General features: G+C 33.7%; 1 protein-coding gene across 2 annotated transcripts in view; it reads left to right on the top strand.

Annotated features, from left to right (window-relative positions):
• The window catches only part of LOC114335808 (alpha-mannosidase 2), a 334,793-nt gene that overhangs the window by 235,713 nt on the left and 75,317 nt on the right, over positions 1–23,763 (top strand). For both annotated transcript variants that reach the window (XM_050648165.1, XM_050648166.1), the window contains exon 5: positions 4,877–5,183. In XM_050648165.1, coding sequence (XP_050504122.1) covers positions 4,877–5,183 — 307 coding nt within the window. The remainder of the gene's footprint in view (positions 1–4,876; positions 5,184–23,763) is intronic.

The following is a 23,763-nucleotide window of genomic DNA, read 5'->3' as shown; positions in this document are numbered from 1 at the left end:
AAACCAAAATTTTATTGTAATTTATATATGTAAGTACCAATTAGTGAAATTAAACACACAGTTGTTATAAATATGTATTTGACGGTTGAAAGTCATCACTTTTATAATTTTTAAAACATTTGTCATTAATGTCACTGAATGTATTTTTTCGTAGCAACGAAGGGCATCTGACGTAATATGCTTAACGACGGGAGATTATCAAAAATTATCACCTTAATTTGCATGTCTGTAGTTTTCTATTGGTCAGAATCTCCTATGAATGAAATAATCATTACAATCAATAATTGTGGCTTAATCCCCTATAAACAGAATATTTAACTAGAGATTCGACAAGCAGTTTCAGAACCTTTATAAATAATATTAATTTGATTCGCAGCTCTTTAATTCGTAATAAATACAAATTATTAATGTTTTTAAAAATAAAAGTGGAATTTATACATAAAACATGATATTTTATACGTTCGGTGCTTATAAAGACTGCAAGATAACCTGTATTTTTAGGATTCCTGCGTGTGCTGTTTCTGAGAAACTAGCCTTTAAGACAAGTTAGTTATCAAGTGGAAACGAGTACTGGAATCTGTAGTCGCAAAATATTTGTAATATCTAAAAGCAATAACGTGTACTTTATACTAAAAATTTTTCAAATTTTTTCTATTAATGATAATACTGATACGTTTTGACTATGTAAGAAGTTTTTATTATTTTGCAGATTTGTCGCATCTACTTTAGAATAATTATTGTTTCAAACTATAAATATCAATTTAAGAATATAGGGCTATAAACATCAAATTCATTTTAAAATAATAATGTCTGAGGAATTTATTATTTATTTTTTCCACTGTCACTAAGTAACATCTCGTAGTGGGAATAAAACTTATTGAAATAAATTGTATATCCTATTTTAATCAAGGGTTTAGCAATTTATCCCAGTCTGTGAAAAGGACGCTCAAATATCTAGGCGTCATACTTGATAGAGCACTAACCTTTAAAAGTCATCTTACAAACGCAGCCGGTAAACGGAGAACAAGAAACAATATAATAACAAAACGTGCTGGAACTCTGAAACTTTGGTGTGCTTTGGTTTTTTCAGTGGCAGAATATTGTGCACCAGTACCTATGGCTAAATAGTGCGCATACAAACAAAATCGATGTCCAACTTAATAAAACCATGAGCATAATTACTGGAACAATAACATGATCCCTAATGAGATGGCTACCTACTTTGAGTAATATTGCTCCGCCAGATCTACGCCACACAGCAGCATTAGTGAGAGAGTACCAGAAATTTGTAGCCAATGTACAATTGCCAACCCATCAAGATATACCACACATCACAAAAGAGCATCAGCAACTGAGATCCAGAACTCCTCCAATCAAATCTGCCCGAAAAATTGGTGATTCTTATGATACACATTGGCAATGGTCAACAAGATGGATGCCAACAATAGAATCAGAGTATATTCAGATATCTACTCCAACTCAAGCTTTCATGGGATCAAATATACCCCGGTCCACCAGGGCGAGGTTTAATCGTGTACGTACCGGACATGGTAAATGTGCTGATTCGCTGTTAAAATAAGGCCGTACGGAAAGTCCACAGTGCGATTGCGGATCATCTAGAATCTAGCTAGACAGACCATAATCCATTGTGTTTCAGACTGCCCAAATCGTGCCTACCCTGGAAACCTCCAGGACTTTGTGGAACGTTACCCAGAAGCAATTGAATGGCTATGGAAATTAGATATTAATATTTTTAGTTTAGATCATAAAAAGAGGATTGCAACTTTTTAAATTGTGTTCAGGAGGATGTCAGGAAAAAAGTCTACTATAGAAAAATGGTTGGAAATGCATAATTGCATTTTAAAGTGCATAAAATGCATCCAAAAGTGCATAAACATGTAAAAATAAGCATATTAAGGGCCAGATTTTGTTACTCGGGGGGTTTTTGGGGTCGCTGAAGACAGCTACGCCATCAGAACCGACATCCGGTACATTTGGTGCCCAGAGTCACTGCTAAGGCACGTCATCTGGAGGTTCGAGGATTATAGGCACTAAATTGATGCAAACAGATTACTTGGAGGTTCTTGGAGTCGCTGAACACGAATACGTCATCAGAACCAAGGCACGTAATCTTCTGGAATTTTGAGAGTATTAGGACATTAAATTCTTGCAAACAGATTTATGGGGGGGTTTTTGGGGTTGCTGAAAACTAATATATGCCATCAGAACGACACCCGGAGCACCTGGTTTCTAGGGTCACGTCATCTTCTGAAGTTTCGAGTGATTTTGGCACTAAATTGACGCAAACAGACTGCACGGGAGTTTTTGGGGTTGCTGAATACAAATACGCCATTAGAACCGACTCCCGGAGCACCTGGTGCCCACGGTCACTGTTAAGGAACGTCATCTTCTGAAGTTTCGAAGATTTTCGGCAGTAAATGCATGTAAATATATTATTAGGCGGTTTTGGAGGTCGCTGAATACAAATACGTCATCAGAACTGATACCGGACCACTTGGTGCCCAAGGTCACTGGTAAGGCATGTTATTTTCTGGAGTTTAAAGGGGTTTTGGGCACCAGGGTCGAATCCGGGTTGGATCTGATGGCGTATTCTTGCTTAGCAACCCCATAAACCCCCCTAGTAATCTGTTTGCATCAATTTATTGCCGAAAACCCTCGAAACTCCAGATGACCTGCCTTAGCAAACAACACAAAGCAAAAAGTTGCAAGTCTCTAGGTGCTGTATTTAAAAATCGATTTATTTTGTGCTAAATGCCCTGCTCTAGTTTCATTCATAGACCACTCATCAGCACAGCGGTAAAAAACTGTAAAACCGTGGAATTTTGAGAATCAACACTCAACACCGATTTTAATGAAAATTTGGGTTTAAGCTTTGTTGACCCCCTTCTTAAAAATCTACCCTATGCCGAACTGCGCATTTACACTGGGGGTGTAAACAACCCCATCTAGGGGATGAAATTTTTTTAATCAAAGTATGGAAATCGATAGAGTGACCAATTCTGAGTAAATTTTGTTTTATAAATTTTTTTTGCAAAATTAACACTTTCGAAGTTATTAGCGATTGAAACTATGCATTTTTCATTGAAAAAACTCACGTTTTATAACCGTTTTTCATAAATAACTTTAAAAAATTTAATTTTATAGAAAAAATTATTAAAACCCAAATTATGGCTAATAAAAAAACAAAGAGATTCCCGTCGGAGAGACCTATGTAAACCCAATAACGACTGACTTATTGCTCTTTAAAGGATGGTTATTTTCGAAGAACCTCGAAATGTAGAACCTTAAATCTCAAATAATTCGAATTTGGTGCAATTTTTTAGGAAAACTTAAGATACATATTTTCAAGATCATTAAAAAAATCTTTCAAATAAGCCCTGGCAAAAGTTCTTTTGCATAAGAACTGACTGACTTATGACGAAAATAAAGTCGCTCTCTGCTTTTTTCTTTTTGAAATGTAACAATTAAACCCTCGTCAATACACTCTTAATAGAAATGAATAGCTTTCCACTTGAAATTAACTTTATTTAGATCTAATTGATACGATCCATGTGATTCGACCGGTTTGGAATGCTTGGTTTAGAAAAAATAGTTGATTAAATCGAAAATGACATTATTATAATTAAATAAAAAGTGCATTTTTCTTAAATAAACCTACAAGTATTCATGATACAAAAACAAAAAAAATCAAAATTTTTAGTAAAAGAAAATCTACAATTAATATTTAAAACATTTTTTCATATTATGAATACTTTTAGATTTATTCAAGAAAAATGCACTTGTTTTAAAAATTTTAAAAATGCCATTTTCGATTTAATCAACTATTTTTTCTAAACTAAGCATTCCAAACCGGTCAAATCACATGGATCGTATCAATTATACCACAATAAAGTTAATTTCAAGTAGGAAGCTATTCATTTCTATTAAGATTGTAACGAAGAGGGTTTAATTTTTACATTTCAAAAAGAAAATAGCAGAGAGCGACTTTATTTTTCGTCATAAATGAGTCAGTTCTTATAAAAAAAACTTTTGTCAGAGTTTATCTGAAATATTTTTTAATGATCTTTAAAATATGTATATAAAGTTTTCCCAAAAAATTGCACCACATTCGAGTTATTTGTGATTGAAGGTTCTCCATTTCGAGGTTCTTCGAAAATAACCATCCTTTAAAGAGCAATAGCACAGTCGTTATTGGGTTTACATAGGTCTTTCTGACGCGAATCTCTTTGTTTTTTTATTGGCCACAATTTTATTCTTAATGATTTTTTCTATAAAATTAAATTTTTTTAAGTTATTCATGAAAAACGGATATAAAACGTGAGTCTTTTCAATGAAAAATGCATAGTTTCAATCGTTAATAATGTGGAAAGTGTCAATCTTGCAAAAAAAAATTTATAGAATAAAATTTACTCAGAATTGGTCACTCTGTCGATTTCCGTAGTTACTTTCATTAAAAAGTTTTCATCCCCTAGATGGGGTTGTTTTCAGCCCCAGAGCAAAAGCGCAATTCGGCATAGGGTAGATTTTGACAAAGGTTATAATTACTACCTAAATCCAAATTTTCAAGGAAATCGACCTTGGTTCTCAAAATTCCACGAGAAAAAGGCTGTTGATTGGACTATCACTCTTATTTTAATGTTTACATAATATATTACAATATAAGTGTATGTAGGTATTAGGTATGTATCGTACTGTAAAAGTCTGATATGCTAAATAATACGCTAAATAAATAAAAAATTCAACCTCAAGTATTTTTTTCTCATTTCCTTTTGATTAATATTTTATTTAATTAATTGTGTCACCTTAAATGTACGTAAACTACACACTTGTTTAACACAACTTTTTTCTTTTTCAGGTTATAATAGTACCCCATTCGCACAATGACCCAGGTTGGTTGAAGACCTTCGAGAACTACTTCCATTCGTCTTCAAGACAAATAATGAACAATATGGTAGCTAAATTGCAACAATACAAAAATCTTACTTTTATGTGGTCTGAAATTTCGTTTTTGAACGCTTGGTGGGAAGAGGCTCATCCCAGTAAACAAAGGGCTTTAAAAGATTTTGTTCATTCCGGAAGATTAGAAATTACTACAGGTGGATGGGTTATGACGGACGAAGCCAATTCACATGTGTATGCTATGGTTGACCAGCTAATCGAAGGTGAGTAAACATATTTAAAAAAATATTTTTTCCGAAAATCGGTCAGAAATTTAGACATTTTTGACAACATTTTTGAAAGAAACGTTCGATATTTCCTTATATTTAGCCGTTGCCTGGAAACGAAAAATAATTGTACGGGAATGTTATTTCCTTACTGTAAGGATATTTTTTTTTCTTATAGCAAATTCAGAACAAATTTATTAAAGAACAACTTTTTTCTATGGACGCTATACAATGGGCCACTTCTCTCACTACTTACATACATTCAAAACGAAACATTTCTCACGCAGTTTGAAAGTCGGCCATTGCTGTAAGAAAAGTCGGCCACTGTTTTTTTCATACACATGATCGTCGTTTCCATGGTAACATGCACGCATGCATGCATGTAAATTGGTCGAATTGCGGTCTACAAACTGCTGCCCAATCCAGCGTATTTTCCAGATTTGTCCTCATGCGACTGCTTTTGGTTTCCAAACTTGAAAAACTTGAAAAAGGTCATCGCTGCCACAGAAGCCTACTTTGCAGACCTCAAGACAGCGTATTTTTTAGGCGGGTTAAATAAGTTAAGGCATTCCTAGGTCAAGTGCATCGACACAAAGGACACTATGTTATGGCGCATCGGCATTGGTAAATTTTTCGTGCGTATTGAACTAATTGTTCGTCGCAAATTTTTACCAGTTAGGACACGGTGCTCAAATCATTTGATCTTCGTTCGAAAACGATAACCGATGAAGCATGTGCGTTGTGTGCGTCGAAAATTCTTGCGTCCGATTTATGCGACGAACACGTCCACACTAGCACAATTTACTTCGAGCACGTAAATATTTGCGACGAACAGCTGGTTCGACGCAAATTTTTACCAGTGTGGACGCGGCATAACGAAGTAAATCGCGACTTTCCAAAATTTTAATTTTTGAAGTTATACTTCTTTACGCGCGATATGAGGGTGAATTTTTATATGTTAAAACCTACGATCCGGGCACATGCGCATTATAACTTTGTTCTGATTGGATGTTCAAATGTCAAAACATGTCAAAAATTATCCAATATGGTAGCTGTAGCGCAGCTGTGGTTTGGACGGTTGACGGTTTGGTTATGTATGGTTGTTGCGTTTTAAAATTTGTGGAAAGAGAAACAAACAAAGGTTACTTAATAGTTATACTGCCTTTTTAAATAGTTTTCATATTATATTTTTGAAGTTATACTTCAAAATGTTTTAATTTATGTATGTATCAGTCCAGAAAAGGTGTGGAAAGAATATATTAGTGTTTTAAAATATATTTTTCTACAAACGTGTTAAAAATGCAATTTTTAGAACTCCAATGGAGCGTTAAAAATGCTACTTTAAGGCACTAGTGCTTTAAAATTTTTAAGGCACTGCAGTTAAAAGTGAATTGTCAAATTGTGAAACGTCAAAATATTTATATTTCATTTATTAACATTAATATTAATAATACAACTTGCGCAATTTGAAAAAGGTGGTTTTAAAAGGTTTTTTATTATAATTTTTTGTCTTTGGATTTGTCTTCCTTGGGCGTAAAATAATAAAACATCGATTTTTATATTTCACTTGTCACCGTGATCTTTAATTGTGTATATCTGAAAGGTAAGTAGCATGCGGCTTGATGGCCTTGTTGGTAGAGCATTGGACCAGAGATCAAAAAATCGTGAGATTGCGGGTTCAAATCCCGGACGATTCATACTTTTTTCTTTTTTTTTTTTTTTAATATTTGGCATTGTTAAGTTTTGGTTCATTTTGGTAATTATTGTTAATTTTTTGTATTGTAACTGTTAAGTAGGTATATTTATTTCGTTGAAATTATATTATAATAGAAGTATAACTTCTTACGTGCGTACAAAGTACACCCACATTCTTTTTTCTTTTGTAGGCTAAGTATTTTTCCGGACTGTCCCAGTATGTATAAACAAGAATAAAAAACCGCTAAACGCCGTAAAAATGAGTGGCGCATACAATATTTCAGCTACAAAAGATCTGATATGAATATTACGTGGCGCGAAAATGTATTTTCATTTTGATGCAAAACAAAATTCTAGTTTTATTTTAAAATATTTTTTCATAATATTTGCCAGTTTGAAGTAAAACGCGCCACAAAAGAGTAACTTTGATACAGTTTGAATTTTGAAACTCTTTTGTGGCGCGTTTACTTCAAATTTAGCAAATATTATGAAAAAAATATTTTAAAATAAAACTAAAATTTTGTTTTGCATCAAAATGAAAATACATTTTCGCGCCACGTAATATTCATATCAGATCTTTTGTAGCTGAAATATATTGTATGCGCACTCATTTTTACGGCGTTTAGCGGTTTTTTGTTCTTGTATCAGGAGTTTTTCAAAGTTATTTATAAATTAAATGTATAAAGTTGAATGCAATGTTTCTCGATGGCACGTTAAGCTTTATAAATGGTCGCCTTTGTCGCATTATCTCCCAAATGATCTAGTGTCCATCGAATGTACACTATATTTTTTTCTATTAGAAATAGATTGAAAAAAATATTGGGATGGCCGGTAAATGAACTCGGATTGCCCGTTGCCAGATCAAATTAGCGTCGTAACCATTACAACTACATAAACCATTTAGGGAATAATCGTTAATTGGATTATACTTTTGTAGCTTAATAACTTCTAAACGGCTTAACCGATTTTGTTCACTAAACATGAGTTTGAAACGTATTGACAAGTAGTATCTCATGCATCTAAGGTCAAGTATGATAACTGAAGCTATTACAGGAATTATTGAGCTTGAAAACCCGTTTTTCCCATAAGAAATAGATTTGATCATACTTATGAAGCCTATAACTTAAAAATTCGAATTTTCCTGGATATAAGGTATACACCGTTAGATTTGTCTAGAGTCCTTCTACAAACGCTCAGTTATTGGCGTAATGCGTAGGTTGAAATTTTGAGTAATTGTCGAAAAACCAAAATTTTCAAAGTTTAGTTTTTCAGTTTTTCGGCTATACTGAGCCGTGTGTATGTCTGATCCTGACAGCTTAGACACCATTTGAAAGCTTAACTGAACGCTATTGATTTGGTGTATTTACTGTTCTCCTATCTCTTCTTGAACCGAAGATATACACCGCCAAAAAATATGCCGTTTCGTACCTACCAAGTCCTATAGCTGGCTTATGGGTAGTCAAAACTCACAAACTACACCGGTTCTGAATCGACCCTCACCCCCTCTTCAAACACAGAAAAAAAAATGCAGATCGGTTTAACTTTTCCACACACATACATACATACATATGTACATATCCACAAACATTTTCCCTTTTTTAAATAAAAATTGACTCATATTTCTGAGCTCGGCAACTTTTGAACGGTATAACCGATTTTCAAAATTAGACATGCGTTGGAAAGGTAATGATCGCTTCTATTAGAAGCCGCAAAGGTCGGAGTTAAATTTTCGAAGTTTTTGGGAGTTTTGGGGGCGAGAACGAAAAACAGGCCCTAAATAGGAAGGGCCGTAAAATCCACACCCTTTGACCAAAACGGATGGTTGACATATGAATGGGTGAGTCTTTTGCTGAACTTTAAGATTGGAGTTGGCCCAATTTTCAATTCAGTCAGATTTAGAAAATCGAAAATTTCGTGTATATAAGTGTTGCGTATAGGGGGTGTAGGTGTGCGCCACTGGCGAGAACTGCGGTTCTCTGGTAATGTCGCGTATAGGGAGTGTAGGTGTGCGCCACTGGCGAGAACTGCCGTTCTCTGGTAATGTGCGTCATATATTTTTTATTTATTCGTTTTTAATAATTTTTCAAACGCTATGCGCTAGTAAAAACTAGGGTTATTCATAAATTTCACCCAAAAAGCCGAAGATCAACGTGGTTGAGTCAAAATTCATATAGATTCATTTTGAATTGAATGAATTAATCTAATTTCTACAGCCGAATTCAACATTTAGAATATTATCGATTGTCTTTTTGGGGTAAACTTCAGAGATCGTCTTACATCAAATCGACCTCGTAGACACTGTTCAACTGTCTACCGTGAGTACTAATTACTTATTACTTAATTGAATAATACAGGTATATGGGTATTAACGTAATCCTATTGTAGTAAGTATCAATTTTATTCAAGGTCGTTGGTTAACATTACAGAGATCTGAGAGATCATTAATTTGTCTATGCGATTGGGTAGATTAATAACACCACTTTGGTGTATAATTTTACGCAGTGTGCAATATTTGATATATTAATTTAATTTCTCTATTTGATATATTAATTTAATTAATTAATTTTATATATTATTTTAAAAATATATAAATTGAACCAGATTTTTTGAACTTAGCCAAGGTAAAGAAAAAAAAATTTTAAAGTTTAAAAAAAGTTTAATAAAATGCATTTGAATGACGCGACCAGGCATGACGTGACAAGAGCAATTGTCATACTCGAAGAAAGTTGGTCACTAAGGCAAGTTGCTGCATATTTGAACGTGAGTCAAATGTGCTTATGGAAAGTCAATAGGCGTAACCGGGGGGGAGGGTTTGGGGTTGTAACCCTCCATTTGGTTGTACTTTGAGCTCTATTACGATTAAACCATTACTATTCCCCCAGAGACCATCTAGTAGTTGTAACCCGCCCCCCCTAGGATCATCCTGGTTACACCTCTGGTCAATGCATGTCAATTGATAAATTGTGAATTCATAAACTGTGAAGACATTTAACGTAACTTTGACGTAAAATGTGGATTTAAACGATGTAAAACTTCAAAAAATCAACTAATTAGATGTAAGGGTGTAAACTATTCAATGACCGCAGCTGGACATTGTAACAAAAAGAAAAAACTTCTGTTGGAGTGAAAGTAAAGAGAACGATAAACTCCAACAGAAGTAAGGAAAAAGGAACTAGATGTAAGCTATTAAGACAAAATGTAGAGAGAGGTGGCTTCTACGTGGCTGAGAAGGCTTCTACGTTGAGAAGCCGAAGAGGTGGCTTCTACGTGGCCTGAGGTGGCTTCTACGTTGAGAAGCCGAAGTAATAAAAAATATTAAGAAAAAGCTGAAGTAATGAAATACTATTTGTGCAGTAGTATTATGTAGGGGGAAATAATGATAAGATGAGATGAAGTTGAGGAAAGGGGAATTAAAAGGAATAGAAGTAGAAGTATGAAGAGACAGAGGCAAACTGAATAGAGTTGGCTAGCAAGAGATGCAAGAGAACAACTTGACACTCGAGGATGGATACGGCTCGTTTGCATGCCTGTCGAAGAACAGTAGCTCAAAGTAGATAATAATGACTAGAAATATACTAAGATAAGAATAATGTTCTGAAAATTAATAAAAGAGAATAATTGCTAAAGAAGAACAAATTAAATAACACTAACAAATCATGGGCGCCAAGAAAATGATCTTCGATCACTCTCCCAGGTATCTTACACAGCTGTTAAATATTAAATATATTAAATATGTAAGTAAATGTAAATATAAGGAATAATAAGAAATGATATGCAAAATAAATAAACATTTATTAAAAAATAACTACTAGATTTTTGACAATCTCTGAGTTAAACAATGCATATAATGTGACTCTAACATGACAAAAGTTATCGTTAAACATGAATCATATAACAACAGCCCTGTTATATGTATGTACAAAAAGATATACCTCTTACTTATACATAGGGTACAACTCACATGAGATTTCTACCAAATGGTTATAGTACGCTTGCTACGTATGTACCACTAAATTGAAACCGACAAAGATGAAAATAATATAAATAAATAGGCATAAGCCTGACTACGAGAAAATACTACAATGAATTAATCAAAGTTGATGAATGAACGCTAAAGAAATGAAGTTAAATAAATATACAACGACTTAAATTAACCGAGCAAATGCAATGAAATAAAGTAACGACGAAATACTTGGGAAACAAGCAAATAATACAACCTAAATTTACAAAATGACATGAAATCGACTAAATTACCAATAAAATATAAAAACCTAATACCTTTTTGGCAAATATGTCGAGTTCAACATACGATACCGCAGGTTTATACATGAGTTTGGGAACGTACTTCTTTTATGTATCTAAAAAAACAAATAAATGCAAACTAAATCTGAAAAAAATAATTATTAACATAATATATCAACCAAATGTCTGCAATATAAACCACAATAGTTACTCATATCACCACACTAATTGTTCCCAAACAAACCCAACTGACTTCTGAAAAGGTTGCTGCCGCATACCGGAAAATGAGCACCATGGTGGTGCAAAACTGTACCTCCTGTAGGTCCAGGTGTACAGGAAATCAGGAGCTGGAACCTCCCATAAACTTGCTCCCAAGTGACTAAACCCAATGGTGACTTGACTGTGGCCGTGGCTGGAATCGACGCCTTCCAGGTGGTTGAAGGATCTACATGGTAGGTTTTAATATTTCTCCCAAATGGCGGAATCTCCTTTATTGGTTATTGTTTTCCTCACGAACACGCTGGATGGATTTAGCAAACCCATGGGACACCATTTACACTTACAATTAAAATGTATTTCAAAATAAATTACTTAAAAAATGAAACCTTCCGCCATTATGGAACCAAAAATTCGTCGACCTACTTCCAGCGCACTTTCACAGTCAAGTCAAGCACGACCGCCTTGTCAAATTTTCAGAACCCCGAAAGAATATTTCTCACTAGGTGGCGTATATGACTAATTTAGCCACGCTATATCTCTTAAACGAATAGAGATTTTCGAATGGGACAAAAAGTGGTATATTCTACTTGTAATACACTTTAATATGGCGTACAAAAAAAGCATTCCCTAAATATTCATCCCTTAGTTAGAACCCCTAACTTTAATTTTTTTAATAGCACCCTGTATATTTTTTTATAGTTTTGGATGTTGGCTTCTATCGTCTATTCAACACATTTTTTGAAAATAAAATCGGTTCGTAAATAACCAAGAAAATATCAGTTTAGTTTTGTTAATTATGTGTCCCAGACTAATTTATCTAGGCTATATTTCTTAAACGTATAGAGATTTTCGAATGGGACAAAAACTGATCTATTACATTTGTAATACACTTTAATATGGCTTAGAAAAAAAATTATCCCTTAAATATTCATCCCTTAGTTACAAACCCCTAACTTTATTTTTTTTAATAGCACCCTGTAAGTTAGGGATGAATATTTAGGGGATGAATTTTTTCTACGCCATATGAAAGTGTACAAATGGAATAGATCAGTTTTTGTCCCATTCGAAAATCTCTATTCGTTTAAGAAATATAGGCTGGATAAGTTAGTCTGGGACACACAATTAACAAAAATAAACTGATAGTTTCTTGGTTATTTACGAACCGATTTTATTTCCAAAAAATGTGTTGAATAGACGATAAAAGACCACATCCAAAACTATAAAAAAATATACATGGTGCTATTAAAAAAATAAAGTTAGGGGTTGTAACTAAGGGATGAATATTTAGGGGATGATTTTTTTGTACGCCATATTAAAATGTATTAGAAGTAGAATATATCACTTTTTGTCCCATTCGAAAATCTCTATTCGTTTAAGAGATATAGCGTGGCTAAATTAGTCTGGGACACCCTGTAGTACGTTCCATCAGTGATACCAGTTTATAATTAAGAGAACATGAGAAAATAATTATAAAAATAATTAAAGAGCTAATTTCGTAACGTGAACCGTTACAACATATTACTTTCCTGCTATCTGTTTGTCAAAGGTTCTGCCAGTTTGACCGATGTAAGTTGTCGGACAGTCACCACAAGTTAGTTTGTAGACACCACTCTGTAGTTGTTTTCTGTGTAGTGGTGTCTACAAACTAACTTGTGGTGACTGTCCGGAAACTTACATCGGTCAAACTGGCAGAACCTTTGACGAACGGATAGCAGAACCCCAAATGGCTTTCAACAATAGAAAAACAGACACTTCTACATACGCACTTCACCTTCTAGATCAGCGATTCTCAACCACCGTGTCGCGACACACTGGTGTGCCGGAAGAACCTATCAGGTGTGTCGCGAGATTTACGAATACGATATTTTTATTTATATTTTTTACTTGTTATAATATACCAATCATGCATTCAACCATTTTTTTTTATTTAGAGAAGTAGCTCTAGTAGGATTTAGTAGTAGGATTTTTTTGGATTTCAGTTACGAATGAATACTCAGAATTAGCAAAGAAAGCAGTATCCCTTTACTGCCGTTTTCGGCCTCGTACTTATGCGAATCTGCATTTTCTGCTACGAAAAATATAAAATCTAGCTACCGGTCTCGACTACTTGATGTGGACAGCGAGCTGAGAGTGTGACTGTCTACAATTCGTCCTCGGATAGATATACTTTACAAAAGTCATCAGAGTTAAATTTCACACTAATTTTATGTGTTCTTTCTGTTTTGTTTTTTGCTTGTTATGTTCTTACGAAATAAAAAATAATATGCTTAAGAGCATACAGTAGCGATCAACAGGTAGCAACAAACGCGGTCCAAGATTGCGAAAGTTCTGCGAACTTTCAAAAGTGAGGCAACAGTGCGTCGGTAATTCGACACTGACAGTGACGTTTATACTATCAAAAACAATAATTTTTATACACATAGGCGCAAAATGTTGCCAAGTCAGTGACGTTCAATTTCTTGTTACAGAAAAAATCGATTTTTAGTACTTCCAATGTGACACAAAATCTAGGCACGGGATAAAAAAGTTTATTTGAAGAAAGTGTATTTTTTTGTCTTTCTTAATAGCGGTACAGGCTCCTTTTTTCAATATTTTTTAGTTATAGAGTAATTTCCACATACTAACCTATTTCTGAAATTGGGCTCTGTACCGCCATTCTTTATTATATTACGAATATGTGTGCCAAATATATCGACAAAATATTAAAAATTAGAGCCGCAATCTTGGAACGCGTTTGTTGCTACCTGTTGATCGCTACTGTTTGCTCTTAATATATTCATCTGTACTTATACCTACCACTAGCAAAAATTTGTACATATAAGGGTGTCGCGAATCTGTAAGGAGTACGTTAGTGCGTCGCTGAGTAAAAAAGGTTGAGAACCGCTGTTCTAGATCATAATCATTCTTTTAATGAAGAGTTTCAAATTCTGCATATTCAATATAAAGGCCTTAAGCTGGAAATTATTAAATTAAAAAATACAGATATAATTCTGAATAACCAACTCGAGACAAACAGCTCCTTACTCCTCAACCTGTTCAGTTAAAGACTTTAAAAAGATAAACCCATAGTAAACTAAATCACTTGAGAAAGGCACTCTGCCGAAACAGCTGTAGTCACATAGTTATAATAAATTTTGTGGAAGTATATAAAACAAACGTTTTCAGTGTTTTATTGTTAGATTAAATTTTTTATATTAAAAATTATTGTTACGTAGAAGGGCATGACAGTTTTAGAAAAGCAAAGGTGGGGCATGGCGCAAAAAAGGTTGGGAAACACTGCATTAACACCTTCAATGCCGCCTGTCGCCAAAAGGCGTTTTGTTTACTTGAATCAACCTTTTACTTGAAGGCTTTCTGGCATCCACAAACTGTGGAAATAAATAGATTATTTTTTCAGTGAGTTCTACGCATACTTACTTCTTGTCTTGCATTGTAGGCACCTGCTAAAGGTTCAATTTATACATTTTTGAGTCTGGTTTTTTCAAGTTTTAGTCTCAAGTTTTATAAGTCCTTCATTCTTTATTAAAAAAATACACTCCGGCAGAACGTATAAAGGTTCGCACCAAGCAACGACGCGTTGAAGAAGGTGTTAAGCGGTTTACCAATTTAAACGTCGCCACAGAGAGATAGAAAGTATAATATACAGTATACTCTCTCTATAACGAACACGGGTATTAAGAGGTTTCGCTTGTAACGCGGTACATTAGATGTCCCATGAAATTCCTATTGAAGTAAAACCCTCTATAACGAGGCATATTTGGTTATAACGAGGGAAAATAAGATCGAAGAACATGTTTTTTACCTGTTTTTTTTTGGCGCGGTGATGGCTATACTATAAATAAATACCCCAGCTGCCTGTATACAGAAATGTCTAAAATCTGTGTGCTAATCGAGGCCGGTGATAAAATAAACTCCACCGCCTGTCAATTTTGTTCCTGGAAATCCACCGACTCTTTTTCAAAAGCGTCATTCAAACAATATTTAGCATCTTATATGGCTCAGAATGGCTTCACTATAGGAAGATAATGTCTTAGAAAACTACATATTCATATGTATGTAGGATTGTAAATAGTTTACCTTATATTTTAAATTCCTCTGTATATCATTTTTCTTAATTATTAGTACGAGAACGGGATAAGGGTCTCACACATATGGACGTTGGCCCAGATGTGCAGAACGAATAGGGGATTACGGCGACGGTAGCGGACTACTTTTAACTTTATAATTTTAGTTTATTGGAAAAAGACGGCGGCGGGTCGGTACATACTTTGAACCAATTTTAATTGGGTTCTTTCACAGGAAAAAAGAGATTAGCCTAAGAGGGTTTGTTTTCGCGTAGGGAACGAGAACGAATACATCTAGTCGATTCCCGAACTTAAGAGGTTGTATTTGGGATAATCGTAAGGACGTAATATTGACATATATTAAGTAGATAAACGCGAATGTTTCAAAGACACTTTCTTTTGTGAGAACTCGTAAAGTTTTAGTCGCAATTACACGATCACTTCTATATTTCGTCAATTTAATAGTATCAATAATTTAGCTATCTATTTTATTAATTAAAACTGTTAAACATCAAACGGACTTTTATTACGATTGTCTTTAAAGAATACCTACATGTATGCACAATATCATTGTTGACTGATATAACGAGATCGGCTTATAACGAGGTAATTAGTCTGCCAGTTCAGTTCTCGTTATAGAGGGAGTCTACTGTAATAGTGCAAAGGAAAGAGAACACAGTTGGCACTCCAAAGTACTGTAAAATTAAGGTTTAAACAGACGAACCACTCTGTAGCGCTAGCAAATCATTGGTGCTAGAAAATCGCCTGTTTCACTTTTAGTCCAGAAAAATAAAATTTTTCTCGTGACACATCCCCCTCCAGGCCGAAACCAAATTTTTTAGTAGTATGGACATCTATATTAATAACCTATATGTTTCCTGCAGCCGATTTTGATGATATACATAGTTATAAACAAATGAAGATCAAAAAACGGTAGATTTTCGCTTTTTTCGTCTATTACCTAGATACTAAAAAGTGAAGCATTTTAAACAAATTTGAGAATAATAAACTCATACATCATATCAAAAACTTCAATATGGCGTTCGCTGAATATGTCTATCCTTATTTGTAGCTTAGAAAATTGCAAAATAAGTCATAAATTTTGAGATTTTATAAATGTTCATAACTTATGTAAACGTTAAGTTAGAACCTTCTTATTACACGGAATGCTGAGATTTCTTGTGCTTAAATTATGTTTTAAATTTTAAAGCAGTTGGTCAAATAGTTTAAAAGTTGTTTAATTTGTTTATTCCAAATTAATTTTTTTGCAACATTGTAATCAGAAAATTATGAGGTTTCAGTAATACTTCGGACAGTGTATGAAAGAAGAACATTCATACTATTAACTTAATTTAAAAAAAAATGACAAAAATTAATTTTAAACAGTGTAAAATTATTTTGCAAAAACATGTCGATTTTTTGCTTACTTATAAACAATTAGAATAACTTTTTAACCGTTAACCGTAGAAAATAGTTATTTTCCTAACAAGTGCAGAAAGTCATACTTTTCCGCACGCGATTGCAGTTTGCCGAACGAAGCGAAGCGGAGTTCGACAAGCAGTCGAGTGCGGAAAAGAGACTTTCTGCAAGAGTTAGGAACAATATTTTTTCTACGAGCATTTAAAAATGACCAAATCTTAATCAATTAATTGAATTAATATAAAAATACATACACAAATTAAATCTTTGACAAGGTTGTCAAAACCAAACTTTCTATATAATTGGTTAGCATGACGACGATCTAATAACACCGAATTAAATTCAATGCGGTGCCTAAATACCTGTTATGTACAGGTTTTAATATTTTAAAGGCATAGCAACGATGTCAAACAAAGCAATTATTGTCAAGAAGCACGTCACACACTTTAAAATTTATCTTTACTTACGAATTAAAAAATAATTCAGTGATTTAGATGGCATCAAGTGACGAAGAACTACCTCCATCTATCCTCGTCAATTATCTTAATTTGTTACCGGAAGAATCAGCAAACAGGTACAAGAAAGAATACAATATTTTTATGAGTTGGTGTAAAGAAAAAAGTGTAAATAGCTTAAAAGAAGTGTTTTTGGCTTATTTTATTAGTCTATCCAAAATCTGCAAACCAAATACTTTGTGGTCCCGCTATTCCATGCTCAAGTCAGTATTAAAAATTGAAAAAAATGTCAATATAGGCGATTATTTTAAGTTAACAGCATATTTGAAGAAAAAAGCGTAGGATTCAGTTGTACGTTCAATATAAACATTGTAAATAATAAATAAATATAATTAAAATTACATATTTTGTATTTGATAATAAGATTGTTAAAAAGTTGACTTAATTCTTTGACAATGTTGTCAAAACCAAACTTTCAATATAATTAGTTAGCATGACGACGATCTTGGTTTCCATGACGGTGGATACGCGTGCGGAAAAGTAAAAACCGCGTGCGGAAAAGTAAACCGCGTGCGGAAAAGTAACACGCGTGCGGAAAAGTAAAACTTTCTAAACTAAAATGCGTGCGCGAAAGTAGACATTTTTGCACGCTCGTAGAAAAATTATTTTTTCATATTTAGAAAGACTGAATAATTTTTATACACATTTAGAAAGAAAAACAATTATTGTCCTAGGACAATTTAGGGACGAAGTTAGCAACCCCCCCCCCCGTTTTATTCACATGTTCTTGCAAAATAATTTTGCAATATTTATAATTATTTTTTGTCATTTTTTTTTAATTAAATTAATAGTGTAAATCTTCTTTCATAAACTATCCAAAGTATTACTGTAACTTCATCATTTTCTGACTTATAGTGTGGCAAAAAAAATAATTTGGGATAAACAAATTAAATAACTTTTAACTATTTGACCAATTGCTTTGAAATTTAGGGTATGGTTTAAGCACCAGAAGTCTCAGTGTTCCGTGTAATAAGAAGGTTCTAAGTTAATTTTTACATGTTATGAATATTTATAAAAACTCAAAATTTATGATTTATTTTGCAATTTTCTTCTTCTTCAGGTGCCATCTCCGCTACGGAGGTTGGCAATCATCATAGCTATTTTAATTTTTGAGGCAGTAGCTCTAAATAGTTGTTTTGAGCTGCATCCAAACCATTCTCTCAGGTTCTTCAGCCATGAAATTCGTCTTCTGCCGATGCTTCTTCTGCCATCTATCTTTCCCTGCATTATGAGTCGCAGGATGCCATACTTCTCGCCCCGCATCACATGTCCGAGGTACTGTAGTTTTCTTTCTTTAATTGTAAGTTCAACTTCCCTCTCTTTACCTATTCTTCTCAGTACTTCATTGTTCGTAACTCTATCTACCCAGGAAACCCTCATAATTCTTCTATACGTCCACATTTCAAAGGCGTTAAGTCGTCTCATTGTCTCTACATTTAACGTCCATGATTCCAGTCCATAGTATAGTACACTATATACGTAACATTTTGTTAGGCGTACTTTAAGAGCTAATGTTAAATCTTTGCTACATAGGACCTTTTTCATTTTTCATTGGACCTTTTTCATTTTCATTTTCAATTTGCAATTTTCTAAGCAACCAATAAGGATAGACATATTCAGCGAACGCCATATTGAAGTTTTTTTATATGATTTATGAGTTTCTTACTCTCAAATTTGTTTAAAATGCTTAACTTTTTGGTAATAGACGAAAAAAGCGAAAATTTACCGTTTTTTGATCTTCATTTGTTTATAATTATGTATATCATCAAAATCGGTTGCAGGAAACATATAGGTTATTATTTTAGATGTCCATACTACTCAAAAAATTTGGTTTCGACCTGGAGGGGGTTGTGTCACAAACAGAATATTTTTTTTCCTAATTTCTCTGAACTATTTGTGGATCCACAGAGTAGCGCTGCAAAGTGGTTCGTCTGTTTTAAACCTAATAAATATTTACTTTTTTGATAAAATCGGTCGGATTCAGAGTACGGAGAATACACCACCAAAGTAGGCGGTAGAATTTTTATTCAGTTGGGTAATTCATACAATGATAAAACGCTTGACACAATGTGGTTACACCACTACATAGTAAAATTACCAGGCACAGATCGTATCAGCTCCCTAGTTCTGTCGAAAGGGGGACGTTTTAGCACCTGTATGTTAAATCTCTGTGGCCGGAGTAGCTCAGGCGGCAGGATATCTGACCTCCATGTAGATAGGCCGGGGTTCAAATCATAGCGCCGGCGAGAACAGCTAGATGTTTTTAAAAATGTCTTTAGGCCCTAGGTCGACTCAGCCTAAATAAAATGAGTACCTTGGGTAAAACCAGGGGTAATGATAGGAGGTTGATGCTTAGCACTGGCCCTGTTACCTTCCATGTATACCGTAGGCCCTAAATATAACAGGGCTATAATCCCAAAGCTGCGTTAGCGGTATAAAACGGGAGACTATTATTATGTTAAATCTCTTTGAACTGTGTCATTTTACCGACAATTCATCGGAAAATGGTCCGCGCTCCTGAAGACAATAAAAATAGGGTAAAGAGGCAATAAATTAAGATTTGGTATTAGCTTAATGATCATAAATAACAAATTTCGATAGAAAGTTCGCTATTTCACGTTGCGTTGAATCCCGTCTTCAGTTCTTATCTTTTGCTGTTAAATTTTTATTATTTCACTCGGCCTCCATTCCGACGTTCTCGAAAAAGAGGTCCTTATAACATATCCACAGGGCGCCAGGAGGTAACGCGGTCGGAAAATTGTTTAAACGATTCTTTTAAATAAATTCAAAAAATCAATTTTTTTTACTTCGGAAACTTTTTTTAATTTCGTTCAGATTCAGGTCATTATGAGGAAAAAAGGTCTCTTGTGATTTTTCTCTAAAATTGATTGTTGTCAAGTTGTAGGCGATTTAAAATTTTAAAAACGCGAAAATTGCCATTTTTAAGGCTTAATAATAATTCTTTTTAAGGATTAAAAATTATTATGAAAGTCAGATGTGACCAAATCAAAGTTTAAAGCCCCCTACAGATCCTGAAGAAATTTTTGTCATTATTTTATAAACTGTTATTTTTAATTATTAACAATGAGCGCTAAGCGCGTATAAGGCGGCCGTCAATGGTGAGTGCGAAAGAGATGCACCATTCCAGCCATCCAATGGTGAATTTCACTCGCACTTACAATGACGGCCGCCTAAATACGCGCTTAGCACTCATTGTTAATTATTAAAAATAACAGCTTAGTAATAATATAATGACAAAAATTTCTTCAGGATCTTGTAGGGGGGCTTTAAACGTTGATTTGGTCACTTTCTGACCTTTCATAATAATTTTTAACCGAGTTATTAAGCCTTAAAAATGACGATTTTCCGGTTTTTCAAATTTTAAATCGCATATAACTCGACAACAATCAATTTTAGAAAAAAATAACAAGATACCTTTTTTGCTGAGATTGACCAAAAGAATTTAAAAAAAAATTGTCCGAAATGAGAAAATTTAATTTTTGAATTTGTTTAAATTGTTTAAACAATTTTCCAACCGCGGTACCTGCTGTCACCCTGTGGATTTGTTATAAGGATCTCTTTTTGAGTAACTTTGTGCAAAAAAAAACGAATCGGAATAATTTACCTAAACGAGGCGATCATACAGCCTGGACTATACCGGGTGTCCACTTATATTTTCCCCTTATTTTAACTGCCTATAACTTCTAAACGACTCAAGATAGAAATAAGTGGTTTTCGCTGAAATGTTTTATTTTAGTAATAGTTTTGTTTAAATAGATTGAATTTTATATATCGCCTTTAAATAAAAAATGGCGGATTTTTGAAAATGAAACGTTGTTGACTTTTTTTATTGAAACACCCACTGGTGTATGTCAACTGCCACTGTGACGGTGACAGTTTTAGTTGACATACTCCTCTGATCCGTCTAAAGATGGCAAACAATAAATAGAATCTAAATTTCTACGTTTTTACCGCTAAGTTTCCCACCTCGGCTAATTTCATTTCTTTTTATATCACAACTTAATATTGTTTTCATCTTTTGCGTTATTTTGCCGGTTATTAGCGCGCTCGTCACTGTATATTGTAAAGTATTTCCTAACACTCCAGGATTTTGTTTAGACTGTTGCATAACATATTATAAGTAAAAACTTAAATTTATGTTGTAAGGATATTTTTCTATGGATGCTATATAATGTGCCAATTCCCTCACTACTTACATACATTTAAAACGAAACATCTCTCACGCAGTGAGAAAAGTGGGCCATTGCAGTGAGAAATAATTTTTCTCACGGGTTCTCGGCCTTTTCCGTACATATGATAGCCGTTTCCATGGTAACATGTACAATACAAACACAATTAATGTTGTCAAACAAAATGTGTTACAGTAAAACTTACCAGGAATTACCTTTCAAAACTGTTCAAAAATAACCGTTAATTAGAATTTTAAATAAATAAGATACGTATATAAATTTTAAGAATATTAAATAACTACATGTATATGTATTTTATTTCAATTTATGCATATAATATAGGTAAAAGCAACTAAATTATTTAATTTTGAAGTTTGAACTCTTGAGAAAACCGCATCCATATAAAAAGTACAGTGTACAACACATGAGAAAATGACATATTTCTCCCTCGCTTGATTCAACAAACTTCTGCGCTCGTGAGAAATATGTCTTTTTTCCCACTTATTATACAATATACTATTGTTTTGTGTTAAAATATAAAGATTTTTTTATTTTAGGTTTTTTTATGTTTTTATTTTAGGTATTTTTAGGAAAGTTTTGTAGGTTCAGTTCAGTTCAGCAAGGTTTCTGATGCATTTGGGCGTCAGTTGGTATATAAGAATTATCACAGCTTTTCGGCGTTAAATTTTATCCCCTACTCCAAGACAAAATTAGTCTAAATTTAATTTTTCTATTAAATTGAGATACAAGTTATATACAGTTTTCAAATTTCGTATTGGCTCCACACTAAAGTAACTGACCATAATATAAGTGCCAGCGAAAGTATTAACTTCAGATAACTGTTTAAGTTATTAATAAACCTTAAAAAAGTAATTACAAAGTTTCACTAACATAATGGATATCCTATAGCTATCCTATAACAAAAACTCGAACCCGATAAATACGCATTGGAAAAAAATAATTGTGAAATCGAAAAATAATGACTATCATTGCGAATAGAGAGTATTTATTAAATACATACATACAGTGGAACCCCGATAAGTCGGCCCCCGATAACCCGGAAGTCCGGCTAACCCGGACCGATTTTCATCAGACAAAAATTTAACAAATAAACAATTTAACAATTTTATCAAATAAAAATGTATGTAGGCCAAATAATATTTCAGAGATAATGTGTATTTGTGTAATTTGAACACATAAGTACAATAGTAAAAATGATTCATGCACACGGCGGCAGCCAGAGCGACCGTCTCAGCTTATCGGAAAGAACAGACACCTGTCTGTATTCCTTTTTCTTTATTTATGTCAAACTGTCTTAGCATTGTTTAAAAAAGACGTGACTATTTAAAAATTCTTGTATTGTGTGTAGTACAGCCTATTAATCACTTCCGTTCTGTAATGTAATCGTGCTTCAGATTGTGTTTGCTTTGTCTACGTAATGGTAACAAAACGTAAAAATGTTGCAGTGACAATGGAAAAGAAACTAGAAACATTATTTAGGATTGATAAAGACGAATCTTTAAAATAAATTTATTGCAGCATCATAATATGATATTATGCTACCATAGGTCTGGATCCCGCGTATGAAAAAAAAGTTGATTAATAGCAAGCTAAAAATTTATTAATAGCTTAAGGGTGTCTAGTCGGATAAACTTTGATATATGAGAACACTGGAACAGGGGCAGTTTTAATTGTGGAACAGGTCAAAAATTTGGAACGGTCAGAACACGAAAATGGCACATTTGTTTTGTCCGACAGAACAGACATAAACTCTCCGAACAGAGATTAAACTCTCATGCAAAAATCAGACTGCTATTTATCACCTGTCATAATTCCTGTCATTTGACATATTCTACATGTTCCACTCATTAAAACGCCAATTTGGTGATAAATAGCAGTCTGATTTTTGCATGAGAGTTTAATCTCTGTTCGGAGAGTTTAAGTCTGTTCTGTCGGAAAAAATACATGTGCCGTTTTCGTGGTCTGACCGTTCCAAATTTTTAACCTGTTCCACAGTTAAAACTTCCCCTGTTCCAGTGTTCCCATATATTAATGTTTGTCCGACTAGACACCCTTAAGCTAATAACAAATTTTCAGCTTGCTATTTATCAATTTTTTTTTGTACGCAGGATCCAGACCTACCATATTATGGTGTCGGTACATCTCTACAGTATGACTGAGTTTTTTACCAAGAAATGAACAAAACTCTACACTCTATACAACTATACGTAAT

Source organism: Diabrotica virgifera, chromosome 4 (assembly GCF_917563875.1).
Source record: "Diabrotica virgifera virgifera chromosome 4, PGI_DIABVI_V3a".
Classification (NCBI taxonomy): Eukaryota; Metazoa; Arthropoda; class Insecta; order Coleoptera; family Chrysomelidae; genus Diabrotica; species Diabrotica virgifera.
The sequence above is the reverse complement of the archived record's forward strand: the minus strand, read 5'-3'. Positions and strand labels throughout refer to the sequence as shown.